Genomic DNA, 14902 nt, shown 5'->3' on the forward strand with positions numbered 1-14902 from the left:
CAAGCGGACTCGTCCCCCGGGTTGGTATGGGTTTCCTGCAGGAAACTCACCGCATATCTCCCATCCCTGAGGACTGAGAGATTGTTATATCTGCGGAGAGAGCCCCTGCTGCCGTTTACATTAAGACTAGCTATGGTAAGTTTCATGTCGGGAGTAGAGTCGGCCTCAGCAACAGTACCCTTCCCACTGAGAGCGGTGGCGTCCTCAGCCGCACTATCCCGAAGAAAACCAAGAATATTCTTCGCTTTCCGGGCCCGACTGCTACCATCGCTACCCTGTGACCCACCATCTCCCGAAGGAGCGAGGCTGCTTTTCACCCTGATGTCCCTCACCAGGTCATCCAGGAAGAATTTCAGCTGCCATCTGTCATTCCCCGACACAGCATTCCCCTTCCACTTCCCCTTCCGTCCGAGGATGACTCGCAGGGACTTCACCAGCCTCGGCATGCTAGGCCAGCGAAGCGAGGCTAGTTTAGACCGATGCTTTGCACCCACAGATGAATGAATAAACTCTCTGATCTCCTCCGCAGGTATCAATGGGGATTTCACAGGAGGGGTGAGGATGTCCATTGTCTCGCTATCAATAGAGTCTCCCTCCAACCCCTCACTGCAGACAGATCCCCCATCTTCCTCCTCATGTGGTGTATAAGGTGGCTGCCCCTGTAACCCACACTGCACAGCGGGTAGCTCCCTCATACCTTTCCGCTCCACCATCGCATCAGTCTTATCCACAGTTACGACGATGGAGGGAAAATCCCCAGGGACTCCCTGCAGGCCATTAGTTGATGGGGTCGGCATGCAGGTTATATCACCCTCCCCAGGAGACAGGTATGAAGGGGACCCCAGCAGCTCTGGTCCAAGGAATACACTGGCAGCCTGATGCTGACAGTGAGAGAGCTTGGTCTCCTCTCCGCTCATACTGTTTAATACACTTGCCTCCAGCGAGGCGCTTACTGCTAAGTCCTGGGTGGAGGGCTCCAGGTCTGTTTTAGTTGTGCAAACAGGCCTAGCACTAGTTTCCTGCACAACCACACCACCTACCACAGGACTGGTGACTACATCTGGGGATTCTCTGAGTCTTACCCCGGGTATTCGTATAGGGACGATGTGGAGGTAGCTTCATACTGTCTCTGTCCCCGGGAGTGTGCGATGGGACCGTGGGGGGGGGGGGGTGGGGGCGAGATTCACTATGTGTGTGACCCTGGGAGGGTGTTATGGGAGAAGTGGAAGGAAGGTCTCTCTGAGTCTGATCCCTGATGTGTGTGATGGGAGAATGCAGAGGGAGATTCACTCTGTGTCTGACCCCAACAGTGTGTAATGGGACACTCCGGAGGGAGACTCAATCTGTGTGTAACCCCGGGAGTGTCTAATGGGAGAAGTGGTGGGAACTTCTATCTGAATCTTATGCCAGTTGTTTGTATTTGGCCGATGTGGAGGTAACTTCATACTGCCTCTGTCCCCGGGAGTGTGTGATGGGACCGTGAGGGGGGCGATTCAGTAGGTGTCTGACTCCGGAAGTGTGTGATGGGACAGAGGGGAGGGAGATTCACACTGTCTCTGACTCGGAGCGAATGTGATGGGGCCGTGTGGAGGGAGATTCACTGTGTGTCTGATCCAGAGTGAGTGTCATGGGACGATGTGGAGGTGCCTTCACACTGTGTCTGACCCCCGGGTGTGTCTGATTAACGGTGTGGAGGGAGCTTCATTCTGTGTCAAACAACAGGAGTGTGTAATGGTACGATGCAGAGAGAGATTCCCTCTGTGTCTCACCATGGAATTGTGTGATGGGACAGTGTGGAGGGAGATTCAATCTGTGTGTGTCCCCGAGAGTGTGTGATGGGACAGTGTGGAGGGAGATTCAATCTGTGTCTGACCCCGGGAGTGTGTGTTGTTACGGTGTAGAGGGAGATTTACTCTATGTCTGACCCCGGAATTGTGTGATGGGATGGTTTTGACGGATGTTCACTCTGTGTCTGACACCAGAATTGTGAGATGGTACGATGCAGAGGGAGATTCACTTTGTGTCTCACCCTGGGTGTCTGTGATAGGACGGTGTGTTGAGAGTTTCACTCCGTTTCTCAACCCGGGAGTGTGTGATGGGATGGTTTCGAGGGAGCTTCACTCTGTGTCTGACCCCAGGAATGTGTGATGGGACAGTGTGGATGGAGATTCAATCTGTGTGTGACCCTGGGACTGTGTTATGGGAGACGTGGAAGGAAGTTCTCTCTGAGTCTGACCCCGGGAGTGTGTAATGGGACGATGTGGAGGTAGCTTCATTCTGTCTCTGACCCTGGGAGTGTGTAATGGGACTGTGGGAGGGAGATTCACTCTGTGTCTGACCCCGGGAGTGTGTGATTGGTCGGTCTGGAGGGATATTCACTGTGTCTGCCCCGGGAGTTTGTGATGGGATGGTTTTGAGGGAGCTTTACTCTGAGTCTGAGCCCAGGTGTGTGTGATGGGACGGTGTGGAGGGAGATTCACTGTCTGTCTGACCCCGGGAGTGTGTGATGGGCTGGTATCGAGGGAGCTTCACTCTGTGTCTCATCCCGGGAGTGTGTGTTGTGACTGTGTGGAGGGACATTCACTCTTTGTCTCATCCCGGGAGTGTGTAATGGGACAGTGTGGAGGGAGATTAACTGTGTCTGACTCCGTGAGTTTGTGATGAGACGGTGGGAAGGGAGCTTCACTCTGTATCTCACCCCAGGAGTGTGTGATGGGACAGTGTGGAGGGACATTCAGTCTGTGTCTGAACCTGGGTGTGTGTGATGGAACGATGTGGGGGTAGCTTCACTCTGTGACTGTGCCGGGGGAGTGTCTGATGGACGGTGTAGACGGAGCTTCACTCTGTGTCTGACCCCAGGAGTGTGAGCTTTAAGATTACCTGTTTACTCTGTACCAAATGGAAGTTGGCGTTTTAACTTATCATTGTTATCTGATAAAAATGTTCTGATGTTTTTGGAAAACCATATTACTTTTTTCTTTAAAGAAAATTTTAAAGGAGATGGTGCTGGTACTATAGTCTGGGATACTTTTAAAGCACATATTCGTGGATGAATTATCTTTTACTCTACCTATATAAAGAAAACAGCTGACAAAGAAAGGTCTGACCTAGCAGCGATATTAAAAGATCTTGATCGAAAGTATCCCCTATCTCCAGATCCAAGTATATATAATAAGCGTATTGAAATCCAATCCAAGTATAATCTTCTGCTGACTTACCCAATTGAACAACAGCTGTTGAGAGATAAAACTCAATTTTACATTCACGGGGATAGAACAGGTAGTTTATTAGCCAATCGCTTAAAATCTTTCACAGTTAATCGTCAAATCACAGAAATTTTTAAAGATAATGGTACTAAGATATCTGACCATTCTGAAATTAACAACGTATTTAAAGTCTTTTACCTTACGTTGTATCAGTCTGACTCTTCTTTGGATGATACCTATATGAATGCTTGTTTCCAGCAATATCAACATTCCTACATTGTCTGCTGATAGTATAACACAGTTAGATCAGCCTATTTCCAATGAAGAAGTGGCTGAGGCTATACATGCTTTACATTCTGGTAAGACCCCCGGGACCTGATGGCTTTCCTGGGGAGTTTTGTAACACTTTCACTACGTTACTTACACCTTATTTATCATCTGTTTTATCAGAGTCCTTTAAGTCAGGTAAACTCCCTCAATCTTTTTATGAAGCTTTTATTTCTCTTATTCTTAAAAAAATATAAAAATCCAGCTGAATGTTCTTCATACAGACGGATCTCTTTATTAAATGTTGATGCAAAAATCTTATCCAAAATCCTAGCTCAGAGACCTGAAAATATTTTACCATCTATCACATGACCAGACAGGATTTATTAAAAATCGTTACTCACATTTTAATATACGTCAGTTATTGAATGTGATATATTCACCATCCAAAAAAATATCAGAGTGTATATTATCCTTAGATGCAGAAAAAACCTTTGATAGGATTGAGTGGAATTATCTTTTTAAGACCTTAGAAAAGTTTAATTTTGGGCCTAATTTTACTCGTTGGGTTAAATTAATTTACTTGTCTCCTACTGCTCAGGTTATTACTAACTCTCAAATTTCTAGGCCCTTTAAATTACAGCGGGGAACTAGACAAGTTTGGCCTCTTAGTCTTTTACTTTTTGCTTTAGCTATAGAACCCTTAGCAATACCATTTTGAGAATCTAAGGACATTTCTGGTATACTGAGGGAAGGTACGACTAATAAAATCTCATTATATGCTGATGATATTTTACTTTTCATCTCTAACACTGAAACTTCTTTACCTTCGGTTCTTTCTTTAATTTTCCAGTTTAGTTCTTTTTCAGGATATAAGCTGAACTTACATAAAAGTGAGCTATTTCCTTTAAATAACCTAATGTCATCAAATGCCAAATTTCCATTCTAAGTTGTTACAAGTCAATTTACATATCCAGGTGTAACAATTACTAAAAACTTCAAGAATTTATTTAAAGAAAACTTAAACCTCTTATTGAATTATGTGAAAAAGATGCTTTCTAAATGGTCTCCTCTTTCTTTATCCCTAATTGGCCGAAGTAATTCGATTAAAATGAAGATTCTTCCTAAATTTTTATAACTTTTTCAGGCCTTACCTATTTTTATTCCTAAGACCTACTTTGATTCTATAGATTCAATTTTAACATCTTATATTTGGAATAATAAGCAAGCTCGTTTAAGTAAAGTTTACCTACAAATAAATAAAGAGATGGGTGGATTAGCCCTATACCCAATGTTAGGTTTTACTATTGGGCTGCCAAAAAAAGAATATTACTTTCTGGTCTTATTTATTGTAAAGATTGCCCATCATGGGTCTCCTTAGAAGTTAATTCTGTAAAAAATTCCTCTATTGTCTCTCTTCTTGGATCATACTCTTCTTTTTCAGCAAATAAAATAACAGATAACATAATTGTTAAGCAAACTTTAAGGATTTGGTCTCAATTTAGGAAATTTTTTAGTTTAGCGAATTTTTCATTATCATCTCCCATTCTTCTTAATTATTTTTTATCCCATCCATGACTGACAAAGTCTTTAAGGATTGGGATGAACTAGGTATTAAGTGTTTTTGGGACCTGTTTATCTCAGGATATCTTGCTTCATTTGACCAATTGTCAACTAAATTTGCACTCCCAAAAACACATTTTTACAGATACCTTCAAATTAGAGATTTCTTACGTTTCAAATTAACTACTTTTCCGAAAGGTCCTGATAAAAATTTACTGGATGATCTTTTAAATTTAAAACCTTTTGTTAATGTTTCTATTACCGGTATCTATAACTTGCTGATTGATTCTGGACAAGACTTTTTAGATAAAATAAAAAAGCTTGGGAGGATGACCGAAATTGTCAGATTTCTGATGATAGATGGAATAAAATTCTTGGTTAATAAATCATCTTTCTGTGCTCGTCATTCTCTTCTACAATTTAAAGTGGTTCATAGAGCTTACATTTCTAAACAGAAGCTGTCCAGTTTTTATCTGAATGTTTCTCCACTTTGTAATAAATGCAACTCTGCTGATGCTTCTTTAATTCATATTTTTTGGTTTTGCCCTAAAATTGAAACGTTTTGGCGGGAAGTATTCCATACCTTCTCACAACTTTTTAGTGTCCAATTTGACCCAAATCCCCTTACTGCCTTGTTTGGTATTGTTGCAGATGAAGATATAACTTTAAATATTTCTAACCTACAGGTTTTAGTTTTTCCCTCTCTTTTAGCAAGGAGAGCAATCTTGCTTAAATGGAAGGAGTCTACCCCCCTACACATCTTCAATGACTACGCGATATTATGTCTTATTTAAATTTAGAAAAGATCCGCTGCTGAGTCTTAAATTCGAAACAATCTTTTTATGGTATCTGGGGACCTTTCCTAAATTACTTTTCCAATTTATAAAGTTTAACAGTGCACAGACTTTTATGTATATTTTTATCTTCTCTTCTCTTCTTATCGGTTATGTTTTCTTTTCTAATTTATCCATTATCATCCATCAGCTTTTTTTTTTGGTAGTTGGTAGGGGGTTGACTTTTTTATATAGAACATTTCTTTTATGCTGTATGACCTATCTTTAAATTTTTGATTACAGAGTGGTATACCTTTATGTGATGTGCTATAACATTTTGATCAATTTTATTACAATATATGAATGTACACACTTTATGTTGAGATGTGTTGCACTCTGTAAATCTTGATTTTTTCTTCTGAATAAAAATATTGTAAAAAAAGAGTGTGTGCTGGTACAATGCAGAGGGAGATTCACTGTGTCTGACCCTGGGAGTTTGTGATGGGATGGTTTTGAGGGAGCTTCACTCGAGTCCGACACCAGGAGTGTGTGATGGTATAGTGCAGAGGGAGATTCACTCTGCGTCTCATCCCGGGAGTGTGCAATGGGACGGTGTGGAGGGTCATTCAGTCTGTGTGTGACCCCGTGAGTGTCTGATGGGACAGGCCATCTTGGCCCTTCTCGTCCGTGCTAAACGCTCTCTCTCTACCATGTCTCATCGACCTGCACTCACCCCATAACCATCCATTCCTCTCCTGTCCATATACCTATCCAATTTTTTTTTTAATGACAAAATCAAATCTGACTCTGCCACTTCTACTGGAAGCTCATTCCACACAGCTACCACTCTCTGAGTAAAGTTGTTCTCCATCGTGTTACCCCTAAACTTTTGCCCCCTAACGCTCAACTCATGTCCTCTTGTTTGAATCCCCCCTACTTTCAATGGAAAAAGCCTATCTACGTCAACTCTATCTATCCCCCTCATAATTTTAAATACCTCTATTAAGTCCCCCCTCAACCTTCTACGCTCCAAAGAATAAAGACCTAACTTGTTCAATCTTTCCCTGTAACTTAGGTGCTGAAACCCAGGTAACATTCTAGTAAATCTCCTCTGTACTCTCTCTGTTTTCGTGACATCTTTCCTATAATTCGGTGACCAGAACTGTACACACTACTCCAAATTTGGCCTGACCAATGCCTTGTACAATTGTAACATTACATCCCAACTCCTCTACTCAATGCTCTGATTTTTAAAGGCTAGCATACCAAAAGCTTTCTTCACCACCCAATCCACATGAGATTCCACCTTCAGGGAACTATGCACCATTGTTCATAGATCACTCGGTTCTACTGCATTCTTCAATTCCCTACAATTTACCATGTATGTCCTATTTGGATTATTCCTACTAAAATGTAGTACCTCACACTTATCAGCATTAAACTCCATCTGCCATCTTTCAGCCCACTCCTCTAACTGGTCTAAATCTCTCTGCAAACTTTTAAAACCTACTTCATTATCCACAACGCCACCTACCTTAATATCATCTGCATACTTACTAATCCAATTTACCACCCCATCATCCAGATCATTAATGTATATGACAAACAACATTGGACCCAATACAGATCCCTGTGGCACACCACAGGGAACTATGCACCATTCCCCAATGCCCTACCATTTACCATGTATTATTTCAGTTCACCGGGTGCTGGGGGCAGCAGTAACCCCAGGTCACTGTTTCTCCTCTAATGAGACTAAAGTCTGACACCAAGACGGGAAGTTACAGCGGTTTATTGATTTAATCATGACAAATGTAAATCGACTCACTCACAGTCACACACAATTAACTGACCGGCGACAACGAGTGACCGGTTGAATAATCAGTCCCGTTTCTCACCATCACTCTGCATCGGGGAACCGATGATTATAAAATCACACTTCAGGGCCGTGTCCGGGATCGCTGCAGATCCAGGGTCACTGCCGAGGGATTTGTCAATTTAACATCATTATATCGGCCAGGCTGCCGAATGCACCATCCTCAGCAAAGGGAGCAAAAGGATTCTCCCCCGGGATAATCCCACCCTGGGACACCGGTGTCCCAGACTGAGCCCCGGCCCCTGGGCTCTTCTTCCTGTCTGGGTAATTCCCCGGGGTGTCACTTGGGAGTCTCGCCCACGCACATCCGGCGGAAGCTGCCCCGGCGGACAACAGGCGGAAACACGTCACTGCGGGACTGCTCCGAGCGATACACAGCTCGAGGCCTGAGCCGGTTCCGTTAAAACCGTTGGGAATCACCCCCGGCGCGCGGCCGTTAAAGGTAAGGGCGGGAGTTAAAGGGGAGGGCGGGGAATCGGCTAAAATATCCACATCCCACGGGCGGGGATGTTCACACATTCAGATGTTCACAGATCCACTCTCAGTCCAGGTCTGGGTTCCTGCAGAGATCTCAGTTCCTCCTCCCCGGTCCCACTGAACCGATTCCTCACCAGCCTAAAACAGATGGGAGAATAAAGATGAAATAACAGATTACACAACAGTGTCAGTAACAGGGGACTGGGGTTAATATTTCAACAACACTCACAGACAAATATCACCAGAATACCCACGGATCCGCTGATATTTTATCACATTGAACATTAACACAAACACTCACCCGATCCACTCCAGACTCGGGAGGGTCAGTATGAGGCGGCGGAGTGCGGGGACAGATCCGTCTGTCAGCGAATTTGATGTCAGGTACAGATCCATCAGTGATGGGTTTGCACTGAGAGCGGAGACGAGATTGTCGACACCAGAATCTGTGAGACTGACATTTTCCAGCCTGGAGATGAGAGAGAGTGAGGGTGAAGGACACAGAGAGACAGGAGACGGTACAAATCCCCAGTGTTTATCAGTAACACAATTACTGATCACATTAATGTTCAGTGTCAGACACCCAGTGACTGTAAACACAATCTCCCACAGTCTGGTACTTACACCAGTTTCTGTATTTCACACTTCGGGTTCCTCAGAGCCGCAGACACCAGTTTGACTCCTGAATCTCCCAGTTTATTATCACTCAGGTCCAGCTCCGTCAGTGATGGGTTTGTACTGAGAGCAGAGGCGAGATCCTTGGCACCAGAATCTGTGAGACCGACATTGTGCAGCCTGGAGATGAGAGAAAGTGAGGGTGAAGGACACAGAGAGACAGGAGACGGTACAAATTCCCAGTGTTTATCAGTAACACAATTACTGATCACATTAATGTTCAGTGTCAGACACCCAGTGACTGTAAACACAATCTCCCATAGTCTGGTACTTACCACAGTTTCTGTATTTTACACTCCGGGCTCCTCAGAGCCGCAGACACCAGTTTGACTCCTGAATCTCCCAGTTTATTAGCACTCAGGTCCAGCTTCGTCAGTGATGGGTTTGTACTGAGAGCGGAGGCGAGATCCTTGGCACCAGAATCTGTGAGACCGACATCCCTTAGCCTGGAGATGAGAGAGAGTGAGGGTGAAGGACACAGAGAGAAAGGGGACGGTACAAATCCCCAGTGTTTATCAGTAACACAATCACTGATCACATTAATGTTCAGTGTCAGACACCCAGTGACTGTAAACACAATCTCCCACAGTCTGGTACTTACTGCAGTTTCTGTATTTTACACTCTGGGTTCCTCACAGCCGCAGACACCAGTTTCACTCCTGAATCGCCCAGTTCAGTTCCCCCAAGGCTAAATACAAACAGATAAATTGATGAACAATGTGATTCAAACCATGGGCTTGAGGGAATTTCTCTCACTCGGCTGTTTCAGGAAACATTAAATCTTTCAGTAAATCACTGATCGGAGTTCCCATCACTGCCCAGCTCCAGGGCATTCACGGAATGTCAGTCATTTAGACTGTCGATGGGAGCCTGTAAACTCCAGATATTCTGTCTCATTCCCCAATGGTTAGAAAGTGTTTCTGACATGAGAGGGTCAGAAAAGGCAGGGGTGAAGCATGGGAAAAGTCCCAAAAGATGAGATGGGGAAGAGCGATCCCACAGGAGGAAGGGGGATGGGAAAATATAATCCCAAAAGATGAAAGGATGCAGAAAGGGAAGGGTTTGTCTGAACTGAGGCCCGTAATCGGGAGAGGAGATGCGCCCATGGGGTCTGGGTATCTGGAAGTGAACACAGTCACACAGGTGGACTGATGATGATAATCACACATGGGGAAGATCAGGAGAGGACAATCTCACAATGGTATTTCTCCCCTTCTCACTGGGACAGTCTGCTGACAATCCCTCGTCCCTCACCGGGAAGGGGGTGTGAATCTCTGACCCACCTGCTGCAGTCAGTGTCGGTCTGGGTGTCAGTAACAGTGAGAAGGAACATTGTCAATGGACGTGTCACAGGCACCGAGAAACACGGTCATTCCTGTGATTTACTACCATTAAACCAATGGCCGTTGTTCACTGATCTGATGAAGTCTCCAACATCCCTTCACAAGGATCCACAACACCCTCCCATCCTTGGGGAATTACTGACCGAACCCCTGGTTATTTGTTACAATACTTCACAATCTGATTTACGACAGTTATAGCCAAATCCTTTTACATTGAAAAACACAATGGAACAGTTTCCCAGTTCAGAGTGAGAGATAAATCAAGTTACCTCAACTCCTGGCACTTGTGCAGCCCGGGTCCCAGCCGTTCGATTCCTTCACACTGAATGTGGCAATTCCCCAGGTTGAGGTGTTTTATTGTATCACAGAGTCCGATGACATGAGACAGGACAGCGCAGTCAATCGGGGTCAATGTCTCTCCACTGAATGGAAGTGTTTCCACAGATCCCAGTGTTTCCTGAGCCAGTCCACGATTCTGAGACTCAAACAGGTAGTGCAAGGTGTTCAGGAGGCTCCTTTTACCACTCTGCCGTTTAACCTCCTCCTTCACCCAGTCAATCACCTGGCAGGTTGTCTCATGAGGAAATGGACCCAGAAACTCCTCCAGGCCCCGAGCTGTCATTGGGGAGGAGAGACCAACAACAAAACGGAGAAATATCTCAAATCGCCCATCTGTCGTGTTGTGGGCTTCATTGAGGAATTTCAGGAGTTCCCTTGGATGCAGAGTCAGGAATTTTGCGACTGCAGCTACAAACTCTTGGATGGTGAGGTGTGGGAATGTGTACACCACGCTCCGGGCAGAATCCTCTCTCTCCAAAAGCTCTATCAGGAACCCGGACAGAAACTGGGAATGCTGCAGATTGTAGTTGATCAAATCTCCATCTGTAAACACAATCTTCCTCCCGGCCACTCCTCTGAAGGCCATCTGACCAACCCCGAGTAACACATCACGGGGGTTCTCAATCTCACGGCCGTGGTTTTTCAGAATGTTGTAAATATAGTAGGAGTACAGTTGGGTGATGGTCTTGGGAACTCGCTGCGGGCCCCTGACTCTTTGTGTGAAGAAGGGGCCCAGTACCAGAGCGAGGATCCAGCAGTAGGAGGGGTTGTAGCTCATGGTGTACAGGATCTCATTCTCCTTCACGTGTTTGAAAACAGCTTCCGCCACTGTCCGATCTTCAAAATGCCTGATGAAATATTCCTTCCGTTCTTCACCAACAAATCCCAGAATTTCAGCCCAGACACTGATCTCTGCCTTTTCCAATAAATGTAACGCAGTGGGGCGGGTGGTCACCAGCACTGAACACCCTGGGAGCAGCTTCTGTTGGATTAAACTGTACACAATGTCAGACACCTTGCATTTGAATTCAGGATCTGTGTACTGTGTTTCTGTGTCTCTCCGACCATCAACAAAGCTGATTGTGTCATTGAATTCATCCAAACTATCGAATATAAACAACAATCCCTCTGGGTTCTTCCAGACCTCTTTCAGGATATTCCCAAAGTAAGGATACTGATCCAGAATCAGTTCTTTCAGGTTTATTCTGCAGTTAATGGCATTTAAATCCCGGAATTTGAAACTGAAGACAAACTGGAACTGTTGGTATATCTTACCCGTGGCCCAATCATAAACAATCTTTTGTACCATTGTTGTTTTCCCAATACCTGGGACTCCGGCCACTGCTGCGGACATCCCGGATTTGTTTCTAAAGACAGATCTTTTCAATTTTTGAACAAAGCTCTTCTTGAATAACTGATCAGTCCGGATTTTTTCCAGCTCTCTGCGGAGATGTTTCTCTCTCCACTCCTCGTGGTCTCTGCCTCTTGCCAGCAGCTCATGTTCCACCATTCTCCGATCTCGAACAGTAGAAATGACCGTGAGCTCAGCGTATCGATCACCCAGCTGGAAAACCTTCACCTTCTCCCTCATCAGGATAGTGTTCACTCTCAGTGTTTCAGTTTGTGTCCGCAGAGTCTCCTTGTGTTTCTGTTGAACATCTTAGGACGGACAGAAATAGGTTGTCAATGCCTGAGCTGATGAACATGGACCATATAACATATTTTCTTTAATAAAAAAAAAATTACTGGTTAAAGACATTGTTTGGGTGAAATCGGGAGATTAGAGATAATAGAGTCTGAAAGTGAACGAAGGCTCAGAAACATTTCTGATCTGATTCAGATTCGCTGTTAAAGGCTCCATTCTCCCCTCTGTTGGTAGTTTGCAGATTCCCCGGTGTTCCAGCGAGCACCAAATGCACACGTGATTCTGGAGAGGAGAGTGTTGTGTGGAGCGGGTGGTTTCACTGCTTTCACTGCTCAGCTTCTGCTCAACTGTGCAACACCGCAGAGGGTGACAATGGTGGGGGGGGGGGGGGGGCAGGGCATTTACTTGCTCTACTGACTTTTACTTCTCTCACAATGGACCCCATGTTCTTGACACTCCTTTAGGATGAAGCTGTCAGTACTGAGCCACAGAAAAGGAACATAATTTCTGTTCCCTTTTCCAGGCTGAGCCAGTCACGATGTAACACACCCTGCACTGGTCTACAGTCTCTTATTCTCCGAGGAGCCGGTACATGAACTCAGGCAATTCCCCAGTGATGCGTGGAAGAGCAGGAAGCTGAAGAGGACGGCAGCGGTAATAGGGAACTCTAAAGTCAGGAGGGCAGGTAGGCGATTCTGTGGACACCGATGGTACTTTGCCTCTCAGGTGCCATTGCCCGAAATGTTTCTGGACGCGCCAACAATATCCTGAAAACGGAGGTTGAGCAGCCTGAAGTCTTGGCAAACGTTCGTACCAACGATGTAGGAAGAGAAAAGGGAGGAGTCCTGAAAACAGAACACGGGGAGTTAGGAAAAAAAGCTGAGAAGCAGGAGCTCAAAAGTAGTGTGTTACGTACCCGTGGGATAGAGAGGAGGAAGGAAGATGCGGGGGAAGAGAGTGGGAAAGGGAGTGAAAGAACAGGAAGAAAAGGGAGAAAAGAGGGGGAAATGGGGGAAGGAGGAGGGAGTGATATTGCACAAGGAGTATGGACTTGGGCTTGATTTGGGCACAGAGCCTAGACTTAGACTTGAGTTGGACACGGAGCCAGGACTCGAATTTGTTCAGGGAGCCGGGACTCGAACTTGGACATGGAACATCCAAACGAAGCAACAACAGACAATTTGTATCATGGCTCGGAGTAGCGGCAATCGACCTGCAATCCTCAGCTGAACACGAGACGACAACCAAGCAACGACAGACAATTCGTATCATGGCTCGGAGTAGCGGCAAACGGCCAGCACTACTCAGCTGAACACTGTTACGTACCCGTGGGTATCTTGTACTTCTCACGTGACAGTGGTGTTGAAGCTATACTGGACTTAAGATAATGGTCTTGTGATGGTGGAGTGATGTCATTTTCCCGCCAGTAGAGGTCATGTGACAGTTTTTTTTCAGGGTATAAAATGAGGACCCCTCTGTGTGAGGAGGGGCAGTTCGTGGCTGGATTTGCCATTTTGACTCCATGCCACTGCGTGGTCCAATATTATGATGCAGTTTGGTTGAAAGGTTGAGGTTTATTTAATGCCTAAAGTTTAAAAGGTCATTGCCGGCAGTTTCTTTATAATACTGCCCGTTAAAAATCAGTGGAGAGTGAAGATCGGAGTTCGGGAGTTAAAAGATCAAGGAAAGTCGATTTCGACAGTGAAACAGGTTTGACCTTGTTTGATCCTCATTTGGAAGGAATTTGTTGGCTGTGCCCACGTTAGCCCCTGTGCTGAGAGCAGAAAGGGTTTGGTGCACAGTTTCATCAAGGAAAGGTCAGTGCCTTTAAGCCGTTTCATTTTCATCTTCGTAAATTCTCTGGGAAAAGTATAGTTCGACTAAACATGACGTGAAAGCAACACGACGTGAAACAGAATTTAAATCGTCTAAAAGAGTCTCTCCTTGAATGGACTGTAAGCATTTTGAACTTTTGCAGTACTACTTTGAAGAACCGTTTTTGCAACATCGCTTTAAGAACTGTTTTCACTTTATTCCTTTAAGAACTGTTTAAGCTGCCGCACAGCAGCTGATTCCCGGTTGCGTTAGCTGTTTGTTTACTTTTCGGGTTTGTTTTTCAGTGTTTAATAACTGTTTTATTTGTTATAAAAAACCCGGCCTCACTTATAGATTTATTGTTGCTGATCTCAGGATTGCTGCCTGTGCCACAAAACAGTGGCAATAGGAATAGAATGAGGTGACAGAGAAAGGTGTGGCTGAAGATTTGGAGCAGGGGGCAGTGATTCAGATTTCTGGATAATTGGGACCACTTCCGGGGCAGGTAGGACATGTACAAAAGGGACTTGTTGCACGTGAATCCAATGAGGACCAATATTCTTACAGGTAGATTTACTGGAGCTGTTGGGAGTGTTTTAACCTAAAATGGCAGGGGGATTGGAACTAGGACGATAGAGCTGTGGATGAACCAGCAAGTTTACAAGTGGGTGTAACATGAATGTAAGGAAGGACAAGCCAATGATTGGATTTAAATACAGACAGAGCAACGTTTTAAATTGTACCACATAGACAAAATTCAAAAGGGCGGAGATGCAGGACAAACGCATTGTATTTAAATGCACGCAACATTCAGAATAAGATGGACGAACTTTTGGTGCAATTAGAGATTGGTCGGTATGATGTTGTGGGCATCACTGAGTCATGGCTGAAAGAAGACCATATTTGGGAGCTTAACGTTAAAG

At 44.9% G+C, this 14902-nt stretch overlaps 1 protein-coding gene across 2 annotated transcripts in view; it reads right to left on the minus strand.

Annotated features, from left to right (window-relative positions):
- The window catches only part of LOC140720826 (NACHT, LRR and PYD domains-containing protein 3-like), a 77839-nt gene that overhangs the window by 41645 nt on the left and 21292 nt on the right, over window positions 1–14902 (minus strand). The window contains exons 5-10 of one of the 2 annotated variants that reach the window (XM_073035665.1): window positions 10450–12178; window positions 9439–9525; window positions 9113–9283; window positions 8787–8957; window positions 8464–8631; window positions 7586–8300 (exon numbers count right to left, since the gene is read on the minus strand). The exons of the other annotated variant lie outside the window; for it this stretch is intronic. Of the exons in view, the coding sequence (XP_072891766.1) occupies window positions 8213–8300; window positions 8464–8631; window positions 8787–8957; window positions 9113–9283; window positions 9439–9525; window positions 10450–12178 (2414 nt within the window). The 3' untranslated portion in view covers window positions 7586–8212. Of the gene's footprint in view, window positions 1–7585; window positions 8301–8463; window positions 8632–8786; window positions 8958–9112; window positions 9284–9438; window positions 9526–10449; window positions 12179–14902 lie in introns of those variants that run through there. 2 annotated transcript variants of the gene reach the window in all.

This window comes from Hemitrygon akajei, unplaced genomic scaffold (assembly GCF_048418815.1).
Source record: "Hemitrygon akajei unplaced genomic scaffold, sHemAka1.3 Scf000047, whole genome shotgun sequence".
NCBI lineage: Eukaryota > Metazoa > Chordata > Chondrichthyes > Myliobatiformes > Dasyatidae > Hemitrygon > Hemitrygon akajei.